The sequence below is a fragment of the Serinus canaria genome, chromosome 14, assembly GCF_022539315.1.
Source record: "Serinus canaria isolate serCan28SL12 chromosome 14, serCan2020, whole genome shotgun sequence".
NCBI classification, from domain to species: domain Eukaryota; kingdom Metazoa; phylum Chordata; class Aves; order Passeriformes; family Fringillidae; genus Serinus; species Serinus canaria.
This window is the reverse complement of record NC_066328.1, coordinates 12,310,376-12,333,821: the sequence shown is the minus strand read 5'-3', so window position 1 is coordinate 12,333,821 and position 23,446 is coordinate 12,310,376. Positions and strand designations below refer to the sequence as shown.

At 40.7% G+C, this 23,446-nt stretch overlaps 1 protein-coding gene across 4 annotated transcripts in view; it reads right to left on the bottom strand.

Annotated features, from left to right (window-relative positions):
• Positions 1-23,128, bottom strand: part of SDK1 (sidekick cell adhesion molecule 1) — a 384,276-nt gene extending 361,148 nt beyond the window's left edge. The window contains exons 1-2 of one of the 4 annotated variants that reach the window (XM_030229673.2): positions 23,041-23,128; positions 21,173-22,542 (exon numbers count right to left, since the gene is read on the bottom strand). In XM_030229673.2, the coding sequence (XP_030085533.2) occupies positions 21,173-21,632 (460 nt within the window). In that variant the 5' untranslated portion in view covers positions 21,633-22,542; positions 23,041-23,128. Of the gene's footprint in view, positions 1-21,172; positions 22,792-22,832; positions 22,938-22,968 lie in introns of those variants that run through there. The other 3 variants (XM_030229671.2, XM_030229670.2, XM_018915862.3) reach the window with 3 other exon arrangements.
• Positions 23,129-23,446: the final 318 nt, after the last annotated feature.

The window sequence follows — 23,446 nt, the reverse complement described above, 5'->3', positions numbered from 1 at the left end:
ATTTAATAAGTTTTAGTTCAAGGCAGGAGGCAAGTAATCAGATTGGATACCTGGTGACTTATTTAACAAAAACAAGAAAACAGGTTACTTTGGATAAATACAGTTTCTTATGGTTGGGGCCTCTTAGAATCTCAGCTTTGATGTTTACCTATAACAACTCATTTTTAAACTAATGGAACTGAACTCCCAAGTACAACATTTTGCTCACTTTGACACCCCCATGCAAGCAGATAAACTGCACTGTATCCCCTTCCTGCTTCTTCCAGACATCCAGAGATCTATGAAGGATAACACAGAAGACAAGTTCCCATAAAATCCTGACCCTGTTAAAGTTACTGGGGCTTCAGCTGTATACTAAATGTAGTAGAAGATCTTACATGAAATATTCCTTCAAATGTGAAGGCCATTTTCTGGGATCATTTTATCTTGAGAAGGTAACTGGATAGCCAACAAGTCATTAGTTATCCAGAAAGCCTCCTGTAACTATTAGCTCATCAAATCCTTCAACAGGTTAAACACAAAAACTGAATCAAGCATGTTTTTCTGACAAAAATCAAATGGATTTTGATAACATTGAATTATTTGCTGGATTAGCCTCTACTTCTCTTGGACTGAAAGAAGAAGAAAAATCCATTTCTCAACTGGAAAAGCAACGTTAAATCATCACCTTCAGCGATCTTTCACATTTTAAGTTCTTAATCCTACATTAAAGTGTGTCAAATCCTTTCTCTTCCCACCTTGAAACATTCATAGCCTCCTACACCGGACCGAAGGTGTTTTTACTGAGCACTCGCTGTTCCAGACATCCTCCTGCACATCCATGCCCGGCTCCTGCGGCCACTGGGGCAGAGCAGCGCCTGCTCTCCATCCCTCCGCGTGCGCTAACGGGGATGGCGCCCTGCATCAAACGAGCCTATTTCAATTAACACCCAGGGCTGGGTGTTAATTGAAGGTGCGGGGAGGGTCCCGGGCGGTGTCCGAGGGCGGGCTCGGGGTGGGCTCGGGGCTCTCTCGGGGCTCTCTCGGGGGTCGCTCCCGCCCCGCCGCCGCCCCGCCCGCGCTGCCTGCGCCGCCCTCTGCCGCCCTCTGGCGGTACCGCCGCGGCCTCGCACCGCCCCTGCAGCCCCCGCGCCCCGGGCTCGTCCCTGGGGACACCCGAGCGACACCGAGCGACACCCGGCCTGTCCCCGCCTGGCCGCGCTCGATTCATGCGGCTTCCAGGCTGCCTTCAACTGGATATGTCCCAGCACTGGCTGTTCATCTTCTTGTGATGATTTCAAAACTTCTGGTACCTGCGGCGGCGCCGTGGGGACAGAGCCCCACGGCCCCACGGGCGGCTCAGGACACCCACGGGCTGCAGATGCTTTGACATCGCTCTCCTCCAGAGTTCCAGTCTGATACACAGATTATTAACTCTAGGAGATTTGGGAACAGAAGCACAAAGAATTTCACAGTTTAAAAGAAGTCACGGAATGTATGATGGTAAGAAAAAAAAAAAAAAAAATCTTCCAATTGTCCGTTCCCTTGAGTTTTCCTTCTATTCTTGAGTGTTTGTGAGAATTCAGGGTTGCAAATTTCATGCCTTGGGTCTCTGATCTCCTGGCTTGTCCTGAAATGTGGACTCTGGTCCTACAAAGAGCTTTCTTTGGCAACGGTATAAACTCCAATCTAAACAAAAAAATCACATTCTAAAATCTTACACTCCTGCTCTTCTCTTTTGGTCCACTTCAAGTTTTTTCAAACCCCACTCCAACACCTTTTTTTTTCCTCCCCCAATGAAAATTCCTCCTTCTCCCTGCAGCTGGAAGCAGTCTTCTTCCAAATTAAATAACTTTGGCATTTCCTTGGGGAAAGAAACTTAAACCTTACAAGTCCAATTAACAAATTAATACAATTTTTCTTGAGCCACAGGTACTATTTCCTTAAACTCTGAAATCTCCCATATTTTCTACACTTCAAGATTCTTACTTTGTAACTGCCCTGCAAGCATGCAGTCCTGCAAGAACAGCACTTAATGCAGCTACTGTTAAGCAAGAAGGAAGCTGGACTTCGGTCTCTGATAACCGAAATTCTGTAGCTCAGTTTTATCTTAAGAACTTTGTTAATGGTGTTTCCTCCCCAGCTGAGCAGTCCTGAAGAATTTGTACCAAGGGGAATGCTGGGGGTGTCTGATTTAGCAAATGCTCAGATCTAAAGGATTCTCACCAGATATCCCTGAAAGATGACTGACTTCACCATGAGAATACACTGAGAATGCACCCGCCTGCACAGAATCACATCTGGAATGAGCAGAAAACTCCACCACCACTCCTGACTGAAGGCTGCAAAAGTGCCAATGCCTACAGAAGGTTGTTTTCTTGTGGCTTTTTTTGTTGTTGTGTTTTGGTTTTTTTTCTAATGAAGGTCCTAACTGCCAACTCTTCCTCAGCACTCTTAAGACTTTCCAAGCAGTCTTCCAAAACTTGGCTGAATAATCTCTTGAGGACACAGTTTGGATATGTGTTTACTTCACTAACAAAGGACAGCTCAGTTCCATTTTCAAATTTCAATGCAAGCAGCAAAGGCTCATCAAACCCATGAAACAGAAAAGGATTATGGATAGCAGGTGTCCAAAATACCATCTACTTTAGCAATCTGGAGTACTGGTAGCAGCAAAAGCAATTAGATTCTGAACTCAAGAAAATTTGTTTTTTACAGCTCGGATAGTTAAATAGTGAACAGATTGACAATGGAATAGCTGGAATCTCCCTTACTGAAGTGCTTAGAAAACAGATTAAATAAATATCTGTCAGGAATTGTGTTGTTATGATTGATCCTGACATAGCCCAGGAGAATATACTGTTGAACCTTTGAATCCCCTTCCAGCCCCCCTGCTTTCTTCTTCTCTTTGAGTTACTGAATTGTGGCATCTGCATCATCGTGTTTCAGTTAATTTCTCTTTTAAAACCACACTCAAAATTAAACATATTTAATTCAGCCATGAAGCAGCAGATGATCACAAAAAGCTCACAGCCTTTTGGCCATGGTGGTGAAGAGTGAGCCTGGAAGAGGGAGAGTCCAGCAAGGCGAGGGCTCAGAGGCAGGTGTGAGGAGCTGGGAAGGAGCAATGGTGCCAGGAAACTGCACCGAGGCAGGGAGCTGTGTCTGCCACTCCTGCCACTGATGGAAAAGGACAACACCAGGAGGACTGGCTGCCAGTGCTGGGAGAGTCTCTTTACACGGGACACTGAAGCAGTGTCCAGCAGCAGCCAGGGCTGGCTGTTCTCAAAGGGAGAGCAAAGCAGGACCAAGTGTGATCCCAGGCCAGGAGCTTCCCCCAGCATTCAGGTGCAGCCCCAGAGCACCTGAGCACAGCAGGGAGAGGAGAAACAGGGAGTGGAGCCCACTGGCAACCCCAGGCAGGACAGGAGACAGTGCCACCAGGACAGAGCAGAGACAGAAATGGGTACAGGGACAGCGCCAGGCACAAGGCACATCCGAGGGGCCCATCCAAACTCTCACACAGGGCTGGGATCCCTCCAGCAGGTAGGGACCAAACTCCCAGCCGTGAGCTGAAAGGGAGCTCAGGCCCAGGGGTAGAGGGTGTGGATGGAGGGTCCTGGAAATTCTTACCTAATGTCCCCAAGGCCCTGACAGGCTCAAAGCCTTCGTGTACACTGAGAGGCAAAGATGGAAGGTGGACCACAGCCACACCTCCAGTCTGTCAGCCCAAACAGAATTACTCCAGACAGCTGCTAATTCTGACCACGTGAAGCTCTGACCTTCCTAACTGCAGACCACTTTGAGTCAAGTCAAAACAAGACTAGAGATGTTAATATAAGAAAAGAAGGTGCCCTGAATAGAGAGCAAAAACATGTGACTTCAGTGATGCTCCTGACGGTTTTTGTAGAAATATTACACTACTGGCCTAAAAGTACAAGAAATTCTGCACACCACTCAGAAATATAAAAAAAAAAAAAAAAAAATCTAGAGCAAACAAAGCCAAGTGAGACCAATAAGAAATTCTTCATTTACTAAGAATAATTTACATAAATTTTTTATTATGAAAGACCTCAAATGACTGAGAGAGTATATTAAATACAAATGATGATATAATTGAGTAGGGTAAAGCATGCTTGACTTATCAATAATATCACTTCTCATGTTGCTGAAATTAAGCTTCTGCTGAAGTACCACACTGAATTTGGCCTATGAAAAGAGTATTCATTTCATTAGTTTTAATAAAATTGTATGGAATCATTGCTCAATGATTTGAGGATGGGACTTAGCTAAATGAAAACCATAATCAAACCAGCCTTCCAAAACCAAAAATAATGAATTAATTCTTGGAAATGTTCTTCAGAGTCAGTTTCTAGCAAAGAACCCTTTCACACCATGAGTCAGGTCAAACTGCCTGTAGATCTCTTGCCCTGGCTCGGCAAGTACCACTCCTGTTTCTAAGATGGAGAAAAACAGTTTTTAGAAAAGGCAGAAGTGTACATGTAACAACATTTAATTGCAGCTAAGCTGAACAGAAAACACTTAGCAGTAAAAGCAACTATTTTTAACATCTTCTACTGTTGAAGATCTAACAAGTGGGTCTGTGCTCTACCCAGCTCTTTGACATCTGCTGCAGGCAGTTCAAATCACAAACCCAGCTTCAGTGTCACTGGAGAAGAGCTGAGCACTTGAGATTCTCAGCAGCTGCTTCCAACAAGGAGTGAAAAACCTTGGATAAGGTTAGCTGGAATATTCCAAATTGCACACGTGATCCAGAGGGCAGGGACAAGATCATGGAACCTCCCACTTGAACCCTGCACCATTACTGCAGATTATTCCATGGTACTCAAGACAGCTTTTCAATTCAGAATTTAAATTTATCTCTGCACAGCCCCGCAGAAGGGGGGACAGAGGAAGATCAACGACAGTTGTAACAGAATAAGTATCAAAAAGGGGAAAAATAAAGACAAATATCCTTCTATGTGAACAGCAGTATGATGGCAAAAGGAACTTTCCATTTTCCTGGAGATTTTTCAGTTATTGGCTCTATACTAATAAAAGCCTACAGAATTTGAATTTATCATCTAATTTTCCTTCTTTTCCTAACACAATGCCTGTGACTAAGTCCCAGTTGATAGATTAAAGGGTCATTTCAGTCAATCTTTTAAACTTGTTTTGTGATTTTTTTTCTTTTCTGACATTGCTCCATCCCCCCTGAGAAAATAATCTTAATTATTTCTAAGCTAAACATCCTCTTAGATATATAAAACTACTTAAAATACAAACATATGTTATACTGAGCTTTGCTCTTTTATTCACAAGTATTTATCTGCAATTTTTCCATCAGACCAAGCCCCAAAGAAATGTTGTCTGAAAGGGAACAAACACACAATTAACAGAACCTCCAAGACCTCTTCAAACATCTGTCTGCTTATAACACAGATAAATACCCCAGATACTTCTCAAAGTCTTCTAAGTACATGCCATTGAACATACTAATTTTCCCTGCCAATTGTACATTTTTATGTAATAGAAAGTAGGTTGATGTCAAAGAACTGAAAATTACAAACCATATGTCACACCAGAAGCAGCTTATAAAGATTAGCATATTTATAAGACAAAAAATGCATTTTAAATAATGCAAATATGAAAACATCTTTTTATTTGTAAAAGCATTTTTTTCCCCAAATCAACTTAAAGTATGCTTTTCTACTTCACTTTTACAAGATCAAAGAAATTAGATTTCATCCTCTGAGAAAGATCATAGAGTAAAATCTGATATTGTGGAAAATGCCAACAATCAATAATTTATCCTTTCAAACTGTAATTCTAGGCTCTAAACAATAATCCATTTTTTCAGAGACAAAACACAGAAGTCAGTCAATTTGGTAATGGTCATAATGGCCCAAAACATTCCAAGATGAAAACCACACAGGGCAAGACTGACCTTAGAACTCAAGTTTTTGACTGAAATCCAGTATTTTTGACACAAGCCTATTTTTTACACTTGTGTCTCAATTCATTTAGACAAACTTTTTAAACTTATTTAAAGCTCATTCAAAAACTGTGAAAAGCTATGCTAATTGAAGATGAACAATTAAAACCATGTGTTTTCAGCATATGACCAATATACAAATTAAAATGTTATTAAAACCAAAACTAGTGGACAATTAGCAAGACATTCTTATCGTTATTATGGTCATTAACTCTCAGAGCAGAAATAAAGCCAGAATAATATTTGTCTGCCTCCCAGAGATGTGGTTTCCTGTAAAGCTGTGGGACAAACAGGAACTTCAATGTATTCCTCACAAATTTTGTTGTATTCCTTGTGCTGCTAATATATCACTAGGCAAACTGAATTATCAAAATTATCATAGAATCAGTGAGGTTGGAAAAGGCCTCCAAGATCATCGAGTCCAGCTGCTGACTGATCACCACCTTGACCACCAGCCCATGGCACCAAGTGCCTTTATTTTTTCTGAAACACCCCCAGGGACAGTGACTCCAGCACCACCCTGAGCAGCTCCTTCCAATGTTTAACCACCTTCCAGAGAAGAAATTCTTCCTAGAATAGCAGGCCAGAGAAAACTGTGTGCTAGTTAAATATATATTCTACCTAGCAGGAAAATTATTTGTTATACAGGAGTCCTCATAAAAAAATTCTCAGAAAAAGTTTTCAAAATGTGAAAATTGACGAAATATAAGTTTCAATAATAAAAATACTGGGGAAAAAAAAGAATTGTAAAATTCCCTTAGATGATGAGACCAGTTTTCCCCATTACTGTGGCATTAATTTTAAAAATCTAAGGCCTCAATTATCAGATTTTTTATAATATTAGCACTGCTTTATGAACTAGTCAATATAATGAAGTGTCTAGCCAACTCTGATCAAACCATATTCAAAGGTTTGATTCTTCTGTCTTTATAATTCTCTTCACTTCAACTGAGAGCACTCACACAACTTTATGATGCACCACTAATAATCTGTAATAGAATTAAATGGGTACTTTCCAGGAAGTCAGCAATACAGCTACAAGAGTATTTTTGTTGCACAGTTCTTTTAACGTACTATTCATAGCTGAGAAAGTACTTTAATTTCCCTAATTAGCTGTTCAGTAATACAGAAATATGCTAATTAAAATCTATTTTTCTTCTCTTAAATTATGTCATGCTGTCAAATAGATACAAAAAATGAATGAACGAATGATATTTGCAATATCAATGCAATATTGACATTGTGCAAGTGCTCCACCAGCACTTGCTCCAGTTATTTTGCCTTGAATGAGTTTGCATTGTTTAATTGTTCAGAACTTAACAAACAATTCTGTAGATGATGTATGAAGAGGATATGATATGAATAAGATCCAAGATGGTCAAATAGTGATCAAGACACTATAGAAGATAAATGATGAAGAATTCCTCTGCCATTCTGACCACAGTACTCAAACTCTTCAACCTGCAGCATTATGAACTGGAAGTGTTAGAAATAGGGGATCCAGGAGATGGTCTGTGCTAAGTAGGTACCATTTTAAATTAGTTTTGAGATATACTATTTTAAAGTGTAACAACACTAATCCTTGCTTGATGTGCAGGAACTTGTGGCTTCCCTGCAATCTCAAAGATTCCATGTTGATTTAGATAAACAGGTCAGACTTCCTGGCACCAGAGGAGCTCCAGGGTGAGAGAGACAATTGCAAAGGCCTCAGGATCAGAGCAGATCTCTGCCCTCCACAAACCCCAGAGACCTGCTCAGAGAAAACTCTCAGCAAGAGCCCACAGCTTTTAGCCAATTCTCCTTTTGAACTTTTTTCCCTGTACCTCACAGCTGCGAGATATGTGTTCTATTCTCTGCCCAGGTGGATGACATCAGGAATTTATAGATAAGAACTCAAGAAAGATTCTTCATCTTCCAGCATGGAAAAAGCCATCTATGCAATATCTCTGTTTTCTCCCACACCTTAGGACATCCATTCTGCTAACCAAAGTCTCTGCACTAGCTACAAAAGAAATAAATTAACAAACAACTCCAAAAAACTCAATCAAAGGCAGGGTAAAGGAAAGCTCTGGGAATATGGAATGCTTGGATTTACAAGAAGAAGCTTCTACAGGAGAAAAAATGTACATAATGAAATATCATTAATTCCATCAGTGATTTTTGAAAGCATGACGACTAGAGGAAATCTTTTTCATTTATTTACTTGCATTTTTCTGGACTGTGAAACACCTAAAAGCTGGACAACTCCAAATATTTGTGTTACTGAGAACAAATGTCTTTCTTTTGGATCTAGGTAATGGAAAGGCCAGAATTCAGAATAAATACTGCCTTCTTGAGATTAGGGGATCTACAAATCTGGAATAGCCAAGTACAGGCAAATGCACACCACAGTTCAGTAGTGCTGTTTCTGCCTGGAACATCTTCATAAACAACTAGTAAGATTTAAGACTTGGAAAAAATATCTAATTTTATTAAATAGCTCACACATATTCAGTAGAAGATTGATGGTTATGGCTTTTACTAATTTGAGGAGCCATCACACTGCTCTGTGCAACTTGATAAGCAGCATTAGTCAATATGTACTCCATTTTTTTTCTTACCATACATATTTCCTTCATATACATATGAAGATATTGACTCATGTCTTGTCTTTTCCTGATTCAAACAAAATTTCTGTTTAAAAAATGTATTGTGGTTTTGATCATGTCAACAATCTGATTCTGTTTGTTTTCCTAAACCTGTTGTACAAAGCCGAATTACAACATAAAAGGCACCAACCCAAAAAAGCAACAAAAAAGCAACCATGAAACTAAAATTGAAACCAGACCATGGGACTCCTTGGCTTTATTAAGAACTGCTATGAAACATTTGTATCTCAAAAGTCAGTATTTCATCTCAAAATCCCTACATTTCAACAGACTTTTTACCTGGAAAGTGTATTACTTCCACTACCAATCTGAGTGGGGGGACAGACCAATATCTCAGTTCCTGGAACCTGCTGAAACACATCCTTTTCACACAGAATCCCACATTTGTTTAAGTGGAAAAAAAAATTAAATAAGTGACAGTAAGAAGAGGAGAGCAGTTTACACATTGACTGAAGAACTTCATTGGAATTAATCTGTGTAACTTCAGTAACACTAATTATAAACCCCATTGTATACATTAATTCTTTTACCAAATAAGTTTTAAAACCATCCCAGCACCACTGAAGCTTTTAAATGTCTAAAGGAAAATTAAGAATCTTATAACTGTGATACAAATATTTAGTTTGTAGCTCTTCAAAACTGTTTAAAGTATAAAGCACTATGCCAAAGAATGTTCCTAACATGTAATCTCTACAGAATGTAGGATAAAATTAAAATCCCTTGCTTTCATACATCACATTGTTCTATTAGTATAATTACATTTGTTATCATGTTCAGCTAACTCATACAAATCCTACCCTTCCTCCTTATACTAGTTGAGATGGCTCCTCCTACTGAAAGCGTTCACTGCAATTAACTGAACTTCTGCAAGTTACAAAATACAAATGTGCACTATATAAGGAAAAATAAAATGCCTTTCTGTACTACATGAATATGCAATAATGCGCTTCATGTGATTTCCCACCAATTTAGAAAGAGACTTAGTAAGTGACCAGTAGATATGAGACCATCCTTTAACAAGGACTCAGAGAGAAAAGGCTTCAAAGAGCTTGAAACCTGTTGCCTTTAGCTGTTTCTTCAAAGATGGTACGTCTGAGAGCTCTGAACTCTTTGTTTCTGACAGAACTGCTTCACACACAGTGATATGAAAAAGCACCACTATAATTGAAAAACCACAAGTGTTCTGCCTCTAATACCATTACATTTCACAATGCAGATTTATGAGATTCGAGATCTCCATTTAAGATCACGCCATTTCATACAGTTTCTCTGTCAATACACAAGGTACAAAATGAAAATGCATTTACAGATGCAGTCATTTGCTGGTTTGAGCTGGGGATGAGCCAATTTTCTTCACAGTGGCTGGTAGGGGTCTGTGTTTTGGATTTGTGCTGAAAAAGAAATTGTTGATAGCACAGAGATGATTTTGTTATTGCTGAGCAGCCCTTGCACAGAGTGAAGGCCTTTTGTGCTCTCATCACCCTGCCAGCGAGGAGGCTGGAGGTGCACAAGGAATTGGGATGGACACAGCCTGGACTGCTGACCCAAGGGACATTCCAGACCATCTGGTGTCATGCTTGGCATGGGAAGCTGGAGGAAGAAGGAGGAATGAGGGATGTTTGCAGTGATGGTTTTGCCTTCCCAAGCCATCATTAATCACCATTAATGAGCCCTGCTGTCCTAGGGATGGCTGAGCACCTGCCTGCTGAGGGGACGAGGTAAAGGGACACCTCGGGTTGCCTTCTGTTTGCACACACAGCTTTTGCTTCACCCAGTAAAATGTTTTTATCTCAACCCACAAGTTTTCTCACTTTTCCAATCCTCTTCCCCATCCCGCTGCTGGTGAGGGAAGTGAGTGTCTTTGTGGTACTCAGTTGCCAGCTGGGCTTAAACCATAACAAGTCTTAAACACAAACCATTCCTAGAAATCTGAAATTCAGCAATATATATGCATCTAAATCACAAAAAAAATCTCTGTGTATAAAAATGAGAACAGTAAGGGAACTTCTGACCAGCATCAGAAATGGGACTTCAGAAGCCTTGAACACACTGAAGACTTCAAAAAAACCCCAATATATCAATCACTACAGACAGCTATTCATCTGTACAGTACATTCTACTGCCAACTTACTACATGAGTTCTGAGTAGCTGTGTCTGGCGTTCTATTTGCCTTGATGCAGCATCTAAACAAGCAGGCAAACACACATTTTTTTTCATGTAGCCACTTTTCCAGAATTTTGAGACAGCTGAGACTGCTGGATGTCTGGAAGAGAGCTGCAAATATGTGTGAAGGCAACATTTGCCTTTCACTCAGAATAGAAGATTTGACTGAATTATGAGAATGCCGTATCTGGCAACCCTAGCACTGGTTTGGGGAGCTTCCCAGTCAAGGCAGTCACGTGCTTAGAACTGCACTGTAACTTTTATCTTGTCTTGTACTTATTTGCTATCTTTTCTGAGCCTCTCATATATATCTCCATTGTCTTTGTCACATGTTTAAAGTTCCAACAGAAGTCTTCTGGTAATGGCACAGATCTGGATGTTAATGAAATGAGTGACAACTGGGTGCACTGCACGTGCCCAACACCAACACTCACTAATTGGTTACAGAAAATGTGCAATATGCCATAATTTACCAAAGCACCAATGCCTAATCACTTCACACTGCAATGAATTTCAAGCACACATGAGAAATTAAGCCATTAGTTTTAATAAAGTGACAGCTAGCACTAACTCCACTCTAGTGACCATTTGCACAGAAGTTGGTTTAGCATGTTTATAATGTCCTGCAGCTCTAAAGGCTCTCAGAACACGAAGAATTCTTTCAAGATTTGTTGTGACATGTATGAACATTTGTTCACATGTTAAGCGTAGAAATCCAAAATTACTCAGCATCTCCTTTTTTAAATACTACATGAAAACGTGACTTCACTTGTCAATTATATGGATGAGAACTGTCCATATCTGCCATGGGATCACTTGCAGAGCCATCTTGTCTTTTCTAAATGGCTGCTCCAGTATTTTTTTTTATACTGGATTTAAACCATTTGAAAAAATATTTAAAAATTAAGTTTTAGATCTGGCCTGGACTTCCTTAACAGAATCAGTAAGATTTTCACTCTTTGAGTTTAAACAGGCACAACAGTAAACAGTGCAGGTTTTTACTGACACCAGTACACCATAAATATGTCTTGTTCAGGTTTTGGATAGGAGAAGACAGAGCTACATCCAGTATATGAAAGCTGAAAATTATACTTACAAGAAACCTGAATGGCATTGACAAGGCATCATTTTAATTATGATGCATTTACATAGTGAATGCAATGTTGAATTACCAGCACTTAAAATTCTGAATTTGACATGAGTGCCATTGACTCAGAATTCTCAACTGAAGATTCAGAAAAATATGCTTAAATATTTGACCCATTAAATGCTAATAATAAGCCATATAAAAGTAATTAAATCTGAGTAAGATTGCTATCAACGCCTGTATAAAGAAACTTGAAATGAAGATGTTAGGTACTACATAAACAGCTTGAAAAAAGTTTTCAAAATACAAATCTTGCTTTGTTATTCACTGCTGCTTCAAACTTGTGTATGAATGGGAGGTTTATCTTGAGAGTCACTTGAAATTTTTCTGTTGATGATTTCATTAAACAATAGCATCTCTGGCATCACTGCCTATCTTGTAATTGAATTAAGCTAGAGTCAATTGACCTATTCTCCCATTTCCCTGAAACAGAACACCTAAAAGTGAAATTTTAGCCTTGTTCTATGGATAATGAGCACTAGCATGATTAGGCTCTGTGAACAGGAAACACCTTCTGTCAGCTGACTAATTTTATGAAGTTACTGTATAAAATATGTATTCTTTACAAGAGGAGGAAAAAACCCCAGAACAAAACACTGACCTCTCATTAGCTCTTAAAAGGTAAGAGCCTTGCACAGCAGTTCCAAGAGATAAGACAAAACATAACCTTAACATTGAAGTTTAAGATTAAAAGAAGGTATTCTTTCTAGTTAAAATACAGCATTTTAGAAGATAATGGTTGCACATGCCAATGCAAGAAACTAATTTAACAATAATCCACATATCTTTCTTCATTTAAGATACATCTGATGTTGTTCACAAGTAAGCAGCTATGTTTGTAAAAACAAAACAAATTCTAGAGAGAAACAGGAAATTAGCTGATAGAATTTATGTTAAAACCTGGTGTTTGCAGTGGCATTAAAATGGTTTTAAATTTCAGCTACTCCATCTTCAAAAACAAATCTAATGTCTGCATGGCAATAAAAATAGCAAAAGGTGAAACACAGGAGCTACTGTTCTTGATCTCTCTCGTCTTAGACGTATCTAACATTTTAAAAAAATGCTGGGATAATCTACCATTAAACAATCTTCCTGCTCATCTGCTCTCCAGATGACAAGGCCTCCAGCACAATAAAAGCCCTGCTTAACACAATGCACGTGTCCTAGAAAAGGCACTCTGTGCCCAGGGAGAGGATCACGGTGGGATCTGCTCCACATTGCAAGTGCAGAATCAGAGGGTTTAAGCCTCCTCCTCAGCCTGTCCCTGGCAGAAGGCATTACTTGTAGACAACAGCACGGAGGAGCACTAATCTGAGAGCAGAAGCACATTGTGTCAGCCTGAGACAAAGGGATAAAGACAACAGAGGGAAGGAAGGGTGAGACACACAGATGGATGTGCACACAAACAACAGCACTGCCTTTGCCATGGCACAGCAGTATTGCCAGAGCACTATCAGCAAAGCTGCTGTTAAAGTTTTTTTATGCATCACAACATAAAACAGAAGTGCCAATGACTTTCTCCTCAACAACAGGGACAGCAAGGAAGAAAGCACAAAGGTGCTGGTTTGCAAATGTTACATTCACATGATGGGTAGCATCTGGGTTTATTTAATCTCTTGACCCTGAAGGAAAGGAAACAGTCAGAAACAAGAAAAGTTTGCTTACCTCTACATGCACAGATTCAAGAGGACTTAAAATTAAACTTATCAGTACACACATTTAGAAATACTGATGCAGAATTCCCTTCACCTCCACCCACTCACTTCAATACTCCAGCAATGTGTTCCATGTTATGATAAATGTATTATCCTTGAACTGCAGGTATGGCACAGCACCATATATTTCTTTTCCAATAATCATATACCATTTAGTTACTTCAAAGTATTTAGTCATAAATGGCCTTTGCACTTCTTGACAGATAAGAAATAAGAAACAGGGACATTCATTCCTCAATGCACCAGCCAGACTGCAACAACAGCATTAGAACTGAGTCTGTGCTTAACACAAATGTTAGGGGAGCAAACAGCACTAGTTTACCAAAATGATTTTTTCTAAGTGTCTAAACATGTTAAATATTTGCACTATAGTTCCATTATTTCTTTAACACCTTCTCTTAGAAGGTAACATTGCTACTGCGTTGATCTCCTATGAACTCAATGCCAAAGCCACAACATTCTCAGCTAATAAATACACAAAATTTGACAAATATGAACCTGAGGGTGAAAGCAGTGTCACCAGATCTTCTGGTTCTTTCTGTAATAATGAGTTACAAACTTCAATTGCAGCCTGGAATCAATGTGGGACCCTTCTGGCAACACACACTGAAGCTATGTTATCATGATTCTCTACTTTCTGGTCCAAGAGAGCAATACCCAACAAATTATTTTTTAGGTAACATGTTAGACCAAGGAGTTTATTAGGAAAAATATATAGCTTAGGGCTTAAAAGACCATAAAGTGGTTTAAAGAGACCTAAGGGACATTGATTTATCTACCAGAATCAACTTTCTCTTCAGGCTGCCGCAATAGAGCATGGAAATGAGAAAAACAGGATTAAAGAATCACATTATCTGCATAAAAAGCTCTAAAGCTTTATTGTTTATAAAAGTGACACTTCAAAAGTTATCTGAATGGTGTGATGTAAGATTGTCCAATCCACTTCCACATCTTGCATTAAGTGCTGTTAAAGACTTCCTTTAATCAGAGTTGTTGGAGCTCACACCTCCCCTTTTTAACCCTCAGAATCTGTGCATTAGATAGAAACACTAAAAATTAATACTGGCGGAATATGCAACTTAAGTTGCAAAGTTTCTTTTTGTTTAAGAAAAAAAGTATTTCTATCATCAGCCTACAGAACTGAGATATCAGGGAGTTAAGGGGAATTTTAATATTACTTAAATTCAGCATCTACCTTACAAACTCGGGTTGGGAAGACTCCACCCAACAGAAACTCATTGAAAGACACTTTCAGAGAAAAAACCTAAAATTAAGTCTTCTAAACGACCTCACTTCACTATTTTCTCCCCAGACACAGCAGCTTGAACATATTTGTAAGAAGTCAGGCCGTGTACATTGCCTTGTGTTTTGTCAGAGTTGGAAAATTCCCCCCCAGTTGAAGCTGATCTTAGGAACACTGCCAGGGTCATGCCCTGGCCAGGCTGTCCTGTCACCTCATTTGCATTGTCCCTGATGCCTGTGTGACCAAAGTCTGTGCTAGTCCCAGGAGCAGAACAGCTGAAAATTAAAAACATTCCCCTTAAAAATCCTAGATCTACATTTCCAATCTTAGTGAGGATGCCATTTGTATTGCACCTCAGGGGCATTTCACTGCTAAAACACAATTAGCAACAGACCAGTGTCTATTCTAGGAATAGATTTGTTATTTTCTGTAACAAAGGCAGAACAAAAAAAACATCCTTGTAAACCAAAATTACAAATGCTCAAAATATGATACACAAGTATCACATATCTAGAAGTCAAGGATCTGTACCATGAGCAGATCCTACAAACCCAGTCATGTTTGTTTAAAAGAAATGAAGTTAGAATCACTTTAAAATAAAAGGCTCCTCCCTTCTCAGCCCTGTCACCCTTTGAACCCTCTGGGGCTGTGACATTCCAAAGTCCATGTCTGTAAAGGAATTGCAAAGTCTTACTTTATTCCAGGGGCAGATGTAACTTCAGAAACCCCAAGTTCTTTGGGAACAGGCCTTTCCACGAAGTTACATTTTTGTTCTCCTTGAGCTCTATGCATGGTGAAGGGTCGTCTTTGAGGCACGTGCAGTGAAGAGTCTTTATTCACTAGAAAATACTCACTTGATGGTCAGAAATAGAACCCAGATCTCACCAATTACTTACTCTCCAGCTGCAATAACTGTAAGTAGTCTAAATCCAATGCCACGCTATAGCTGCTAACAGTTCTTCCTTTGGTTCACACAAGAGTCTTCTTGTGCTGAATTTAAAAGATTTCAAGCAAATGAAAGATGGAGGCAAGCCCTGACAAGAAAACAAAATACTGAAAAACTGATCAGTGGGCAGCACTCAGTCTGACTGTGTAGACAGGAAAAATAATAGGAAACAATTTAAACTGAATCATAATGTACATGCATTAAGAATTTGTATTAAAGATGCAAAGGTACCTTACTTCTGGCATTTTATAATCTCTACACAAATCTTATGAAAATTGTTCTATCTCATATGTTTTAACTTCAAGAAAGCACAATCTTAAAAATATCAACATATCATCAATTTGTTCCTTAAAAGCTATTTAAATATATGCTATGTATGTATGTATGCAGAGGGAGGAGGAAAGGCCTATTTCTGTAATGAGCTCAGCATGAACAAGATTTTGCTCCATGAGGAATCTAATTGCCTCTAGTCAGCCCACAGATTCATCACAGCACAAAGGTCCAGCTGGACCAAATAACCAGGCCATCTAGAATTTGATGTTCAGGTAAAGCTGTAGAGAAATATGATAATGATAAATGCATGGAAATCTTTGGAGTCAAGAATGTGTTCCAGACTTGTACATGTATGGTGATCAGAACAATAAGACAATAAAAAAATCCCTCTCAGAGCTACAAAAGCCCAATCCCTTTACTTAACAGCATTAACACCCTTCCTGAACTCAAAGGGAGTTCACCTTGTGATTGTTTTTTAGTATTTCTATGGTTTAAGCAATCTTTAAAATATTGGACAATATTTGCCTTCGTTATTCAAAATACATGACTATGCACAGAAATGGCAGAACCTTCCAGAACAACTTTTCAAGGACACAGATTTGCTTTCTGTTCTTCTTAAGTGAGGTGAAAGCCACAGAGCAGAGCTACCACAGCCTCTCTCCACACCCAGGCCATTCCTGCTCTGAGCATCTCCTGGCAGTGCATGAACACAGTGATAATAAACACCCATTACTTACGGTCTCCCTTCAGCTCTAACAGGACCATTACACTGCACTCTCAAGGTATCATCTGAAACTCTGCACTTGGAATGTTAATATTATGTGCTCACAGCTCTTTGAACTTGCTGTAAGAAGTCTTAAGAACAGGTACTTTTCCAGCAAAACATAAACATATGAAGCAAACCAAGAGTTACCACAGTAGAGAGTGAGAAGTCGCATGATCTGGCCACAGAAAATGCCAACTATCTCCACCCCAATTCTATTTAGACTAGGCCTGGATCTACTCCTCCAAATCAATTGCTTAATTATTATAATTATATATACAAAAAATTCAACTGTTTAAAAACTAGCACATAATTAAAATGCTCTTCTAAAGAAAAGAAACACAAAAGGCAAGCCCAATACAAAATCTTGAGTTTCCAATAAAGAGTAACAGAGTCTTCTGGAATTAGAAAGAGTTCCTTCTACATTTAACTCATGATCTTTTTCACTCTCCAGTAGGTACTGCCCTAACATTGTACCACCTCTCCATCCTCCTAACAACCAAATACTCTATGCAAGTTATTTATCATCTTTGCACCTAATGCAATTTGAAATTTGCTTGAAAAGGCTTCATACACTCAGCATATTTATAATACACCAGATCAAATATTTGAATTAAGGAAGTTGGGCCCCAGAAACATTTTCATCTATCTACTGGGTCATGGCTTCTTTCAAAGCACAATGCATATCAATATCACCTTAAATGTACATTCAGGTGTTTGTAGAATTCTTAATACAGATTTGATTAAGTAGCATAAAAAGATTGCAGTTCCATTGCCATAAAACTAAGAAAAATCAGACCAGCTTCTCTTTCTTAATACTTAAAGATACCAGGCTCCTGCTAGAGAAGCTTAAAGCTTTGCTCTGCTTTTATCTATTTTAAAATCTTTCTGAACAGCAGCTATCAATCCAAAGAAATATATTTTCAAAGTATTCTTTCATTCTTCAACAAAAGATAGACATTGGGAAGGTACTTAAATCCATTAAGATACATGTAAAGTAGCCTCTAGCAACTTCCAACCTATTTTAAATAAGCAGATTTTTTCTATTTCCATACAAATATTCCAGTAGTTTAGTAAACATTTTGTACCTCAGTATGCATCCGTGTTTGTTAATCTCATACATAAGGAATAAATTCCAAAGCTGCAGGAGCTCTGTGTATTCCCAGGACTCTGCCCAGGCATGCAGACCCCTGAGCCAGACTCTGCAGGAGGATGTTCCTCCAAGTACAGTAGGCAGCTACTGGGGCCAAATGATTCACTCCTACCACCACCTCACAAAGTCTAATTTGATAATTATAGTGATTATCAATTAGCATCTCATCACTATTTGATGACACACGATGACTTGAGGCTAACTAGCACTCGTACATCATTTAATAAAAATGCCATGAAAAAAGGGCTGGTGGCAGAGGCCAGCAGCAGAGAAAGCTGAGTAAACAAAGGAATGTGCAACAGTCTGGGGACTCTTACAGGTTAGTTTTTTTGAGATGGGCCAGTGCAGACACACCCCCAGTGTGAGGGGGCTCCGTGCAGAGTCCCGGCCATCACTGGAGTGGGAGCTCCATTCCCAGCCTGGGACAGACCACAGCCTTTGTCTTCTGTACCCTGAAAGTCACTCCCACCATGCACAACAACACTAATTTGTTGAAGAGAATCCTTTATTACTCAGGACAACAACCCAATGGACATTTTAGACTCATTAAACTCACTTTAAAAAGGAAAAAAAGAAAGCAGATAAAATTTATATTGAAATATATAATGCAACTATCAGAAGACAGAACAGCTGAAGATCTAAGCACAAAATGAATTTACAAGTGGTTTTGTCTACAGTTCACCATGAGATCAGCTTACACATGGATGATCATTCAAGTTTAGAGAATACTCAACCAACCTGTTGCAGCTGAAACTCATTTCTTCTGTTCACCTTGAAGTATAAGATACTTGATCTCAACAACTTTACCTGATCTGTTTCCTAGGAATGAAGAACCTGCATTTCAGTATGCCTGAAATACTTCTTATATCTTTAATGCTGGAATAGTTATTATGGAAACATTAGCTGGTTATAGTATTGTATTATAATTCATTCAGAAGAGCCATGGCCCATATATTTAGAATGTTCATATTTTTATCTTATAAAAAGATTGAAGTCATGTAATTCTCTCATGCATATGACCACATCATTCCATTAGAAACTTCTGTGGCTGTAGCAGAATTTCCATTTTCATAAAGGACTTTTATATTGTCATCTTCTCTCTAAAGTAAATTTTTGCATAAAAATGATGAATGTCTTAGAATCCATTAGAATTCAGAGTGCAAAATGAAATGTAAGTTATAAATTAATACAAATTTTGTGAAATTCCAATAAAAGCCCTCTACATCAAGACCTCCACACTGGTTTATGTGTCAAATAATTCTTAAGAAGACTAAGTCGAAACTTCAGCATTATATCAAAATTACAATGTATTTTGTTTCTGCATTACATAATTGTTTTATCTTTCATTGTTTCATGTCTTCTGTACTTCATAGCTTTATCTGCCCCAATATTTTTCAGAAATAATATATCTTATTCTCTTCCCTTCCCTTCCTTGCCTTAAATACTCTTAGTTACTTAAAACTAACTTGGTGTAAAGACTTACTTGGGGGATAGTTTGTATACACTGCATAACTCCCTTCACTACGTGAAACTGACACTACTGCAAATGCTGACTAATCTGAAATAAGTGATTGAAAAATTATGCTCTACTACAGGCTAAACAAAAGTTTCAATTAACTTTGAATCCAGTAAGATGGCTAGTTTACTACTAACCATAGAAAAACTGGCACCTAAAATTATTCCCTGGCGTCTAAAACTAGCTTTTGTGATTTTTTTTTAAATTTTTAATGTAAGCAGAAAGAATCATCAGCATTTATCTGCCAATATGAAGCATCATATTGGCACCTATCAACAACAACTACCAAAAGAAAAAAAGCAAAAAGTGACGTGAATTTTAATTTGCAGAGATAATTATGTCAGGTATGGCTTGTTTCAGGATAACAATACCCTGTTAGGGCTTGCAGGCCTCAGCAGAGGTAATTTGGGAATAGCAGTGACAGCATAAACAAAGCACTGAGAAAGGTTTATGAGGGTGGAGTCCATATAAAACACTGGATTAAATCTCTTCTGTATCCTGCGGCTCCAAACTTTCCGAGGATGCAGCAATAAACCCAGAGCAGACAAACTACAGCAGACTTGGCTTCCAACTCCTCTTCCTCAACACATGAGCCCCATCCACTTATTACAACTGAATGCACCGTTGTTCCCCGTGAAATACTTGAAAACAAAGAGCTAAACCACAAAAACTATCCCCCTTCATGGAGTATTAACTTCCGCTTTAATAACTAACTCCTGGTCCCACACGACACAGTTCTGCATTGTCCAGCACACCCCACTTCAGCCAGACAATGCACACAGCAATAAAACTCAACCCAGCAAAGAAAGTGAAAGCTGCGTTTGTTCAGCGTGTTATTTGGCGCAGCCAACTGTAATGCTTCTGCCTGCCATTTATTGTTTACTCTGTCAAAGGATTATTAAGAATTAGGCTACATTTGGCAATTTTTTGAGAAGGGAATTTACATGCAAAGTGACTGACACTTGGTATTTAAAGTCTATTGGTCGACTCTGACCCTTCGTTTACAAGTGACTCATTTGACTGCAAGGATCTCTGATGTGGAAATGCTCAGATACGAATCAATTGCAGTTTTTGTCTCGGGTAAATGTTACTTGGCAATCCAAAAGAAATGAACAATGCTGAGACCGAGGCTCGCATAGAATAGTGCTCATATGTTTAAAGAATTCCTTTTACATGCCTGGTTTAGTTCTAGTCAGAGGATTTATGACTCCCCTTCTCCTAATAACTTATCTCAGAGCACAGTGGTTTTAAACACACACACACACAGACACAGAGACACACACACACAAAACCAGCAGTTAACTCTTTTGCTGCCTGAAAGAACAGCACGGATGCATTTAAGTACATTTAAAAAGCAGGACTGTGATTCTCCGTGGGAGGTTGGGATAGGATAAGGATTGGACTAGAAAGGGAGAGAAACATGAAGGTACAGTTTGCAAATCCCTGCTCCATAAAGAAACGATTGTGTGTAAGAAACGACCATTCCTACATGAATCAGCTCAGTGCGAATTCTGCAGTTTATCTCTGATAAGGATAAAAGTAAAAGGGTTTCTCTGTACCCGAGCAAGATTCCCTTCCTCTCAAAAGGCAGATGCAGCATTTCTATAAACAAAAATGTCTCTAGCCCTACCTTGTGCCAGTGCTTGCAACATGTGGAGCTGAAGCAACAGAAACGCCCACCATCCCCGACAGAAGATGAAACAGAAGTTTAACTTTATCATCATTCCGCCTCGCCTGCTATTCCTTCGGGCAATAATTTCGCGATCCACCTTTCTTTCAACCGGTATTGCCTCACTGATGCCCATCCGATCCGACTGGCTGCCACTCCTGACAGCGCTTTGGTCATTGCTCATTCCGCACCCGCGGGCCGGGCTCTCTGAGGAGGGTCGGGAGCCTGTGCCCCGCGCTTTGGGGGGAAGCGAAGCCCCCACTTGCCAGGATCGGCGGGCTCTTTGATTTGTGCTCGCTCCGCCTGCAAGCCGGGAGCAGCGCTCCGTGTGCCTCCCGCTATGACAGTCGCCACCTAAGTCAATGTTTCTTGTGGAGGTATTGATTGCACCAAAACAACCAGTCAGAAATGTGAAACACATGTTTCTCTGCACTGTCACATCCGATGCTTTCAGCAGAGAGGGAGTAAGTTCATTGGGCGTCAGTATTTCAGTAAATCCGGATCCTTCAGCACATCGCAAACAGGAACAGGGAGAAACTGATCCATCTTAGCAGCCACCAGCAGACAATCCAAAGAGAACCTTTTATACCGCAACAGTGATGGAAACTGTTACCCCCTTCATTTTTATGGAGCGTGGTGAGTTCTCCAGCATGTGTCCCATTCTCCTGTAAAAACCCTCCGATAGAAGTGTTAAAAATTCTCGCAGGAGGCGGGGAGAAAAAGCGACAAGGAAGAAAAAAAACTAATTGAAAGTATCTCGTTATTCCTTGCGCTAAGGATTTATTTCAGACAATTTCGAGATTAGCCATGCAGACAGAGTAGTCTCCCGATATCCCTGCAAAGCTCTGCATAGTTTATATTAATCCGATTTTCCTTGGAATACAAATCTCTACCGTCAATAGAAGATTTGAAGGGTCCTCGAGCAGGTAAATCGAGCAGCTCCGGCTGTGATTCCAGCTCGCTGTGCAGTCAGTCAGCCACAGGCCGGTGCCGGTGGCACTTGAACTCCTCACGTTCAGCCGGAGGTAGGGAAAACCTCAGTTGATCCTGTCTCCGTCCTCGAAGACTGGTGCCGATCCCTTCCTTGCAGGGAGACCACGACAAAAATCACCTCTAACAGAGAAAGCGCTCTTTCTCTGGCCGGTTGTGGACGTAGTAAGGAAGCAAACCCTCAGCTGGACAGTGTCCGGGGTGGGGGGAGCGAAAATCTCCCGAAACAAACAGCAACAAGGTGAAATCCTCCCAGCTCTGCTGAGCCGGGCTCGTGCTCTCCGCGCTGATGCAGCCCAGGGATCCCGGTCCTTCCTCCGGGCGTCTCTCCCTCACAGGCGCTGTAAACACAAGGGGGAAAGCGCGATCACAACAGCGGCAGCGGCGGCAATAAAACCCAACCGAAAAAAAAAAAAAAAAAAAAAAAAAGGAAAGGAAAGGAAAGGGAAAGCAAGCGCTGGAGGTTTTATATTTGAACAAAGCATCGGGGTATTGTTTCAGTCCCGCCTTCCGTGAAGGGAAAACTTTCGTGGGAGATTCCCTCCCCCCCCCCTTGTTAAAAGAAAGGAAAGAATAGGAGTAGTTATAAAGGAAGTGTACCGAGGATAAAGGCGAGTTAAAAACAAAGCACCTAAGAGCAAAGTTGATCAAACACGAGCCCCGCCAGCTCGCCCCCGCCCCCGAAAGCCGCCTCAACTTTTCTCACCGCCCGAGGCGGCGACGCGGCGCGACCCTGCCCGCGCCCCCCGCCATCCCCCCGCGCCCACCTCGGCGTCCCCGCCCCGCGTCCCGGCTCCCCCTTAGCTCCCTCCGAACCGGCAGCGGCGCTGCTGGCTCACCTCCCGGCTCCCCGCACGGCTCTCCCGCCCACAGCGCCTCAGCCCACCTTCCCCTGACCTACACCTCACTAGCGGGGCCGTGTCTGGGCTGGGAAGGGCGGGGGGGGGGGGCGCATCCTGCGCGGGGATGAGGGGATGTGTGTGCGTGCGTGTTTATCTGTACGCGTGTGTATCTGTACGCGTGTGCCACTGCCGGGACTGGGCGGTGCGGAGCTGGGGGGGTATTTTAGTGCAGGTTCTGCGCCTCGGGAGGGGGGACACGAGCACCTCCATCCCCTCACGCCCCCAGCGCGGCGGGACCTGCGCTCCCTCCGGCCGGGGCGCTCATTGGGCGGCAGAGCGGGGCGGGCGGCGCGCGCGCGCAAGGGGCCGCTCGCGCAAGGGGCCGCGCGCGCCCGCGCATAGG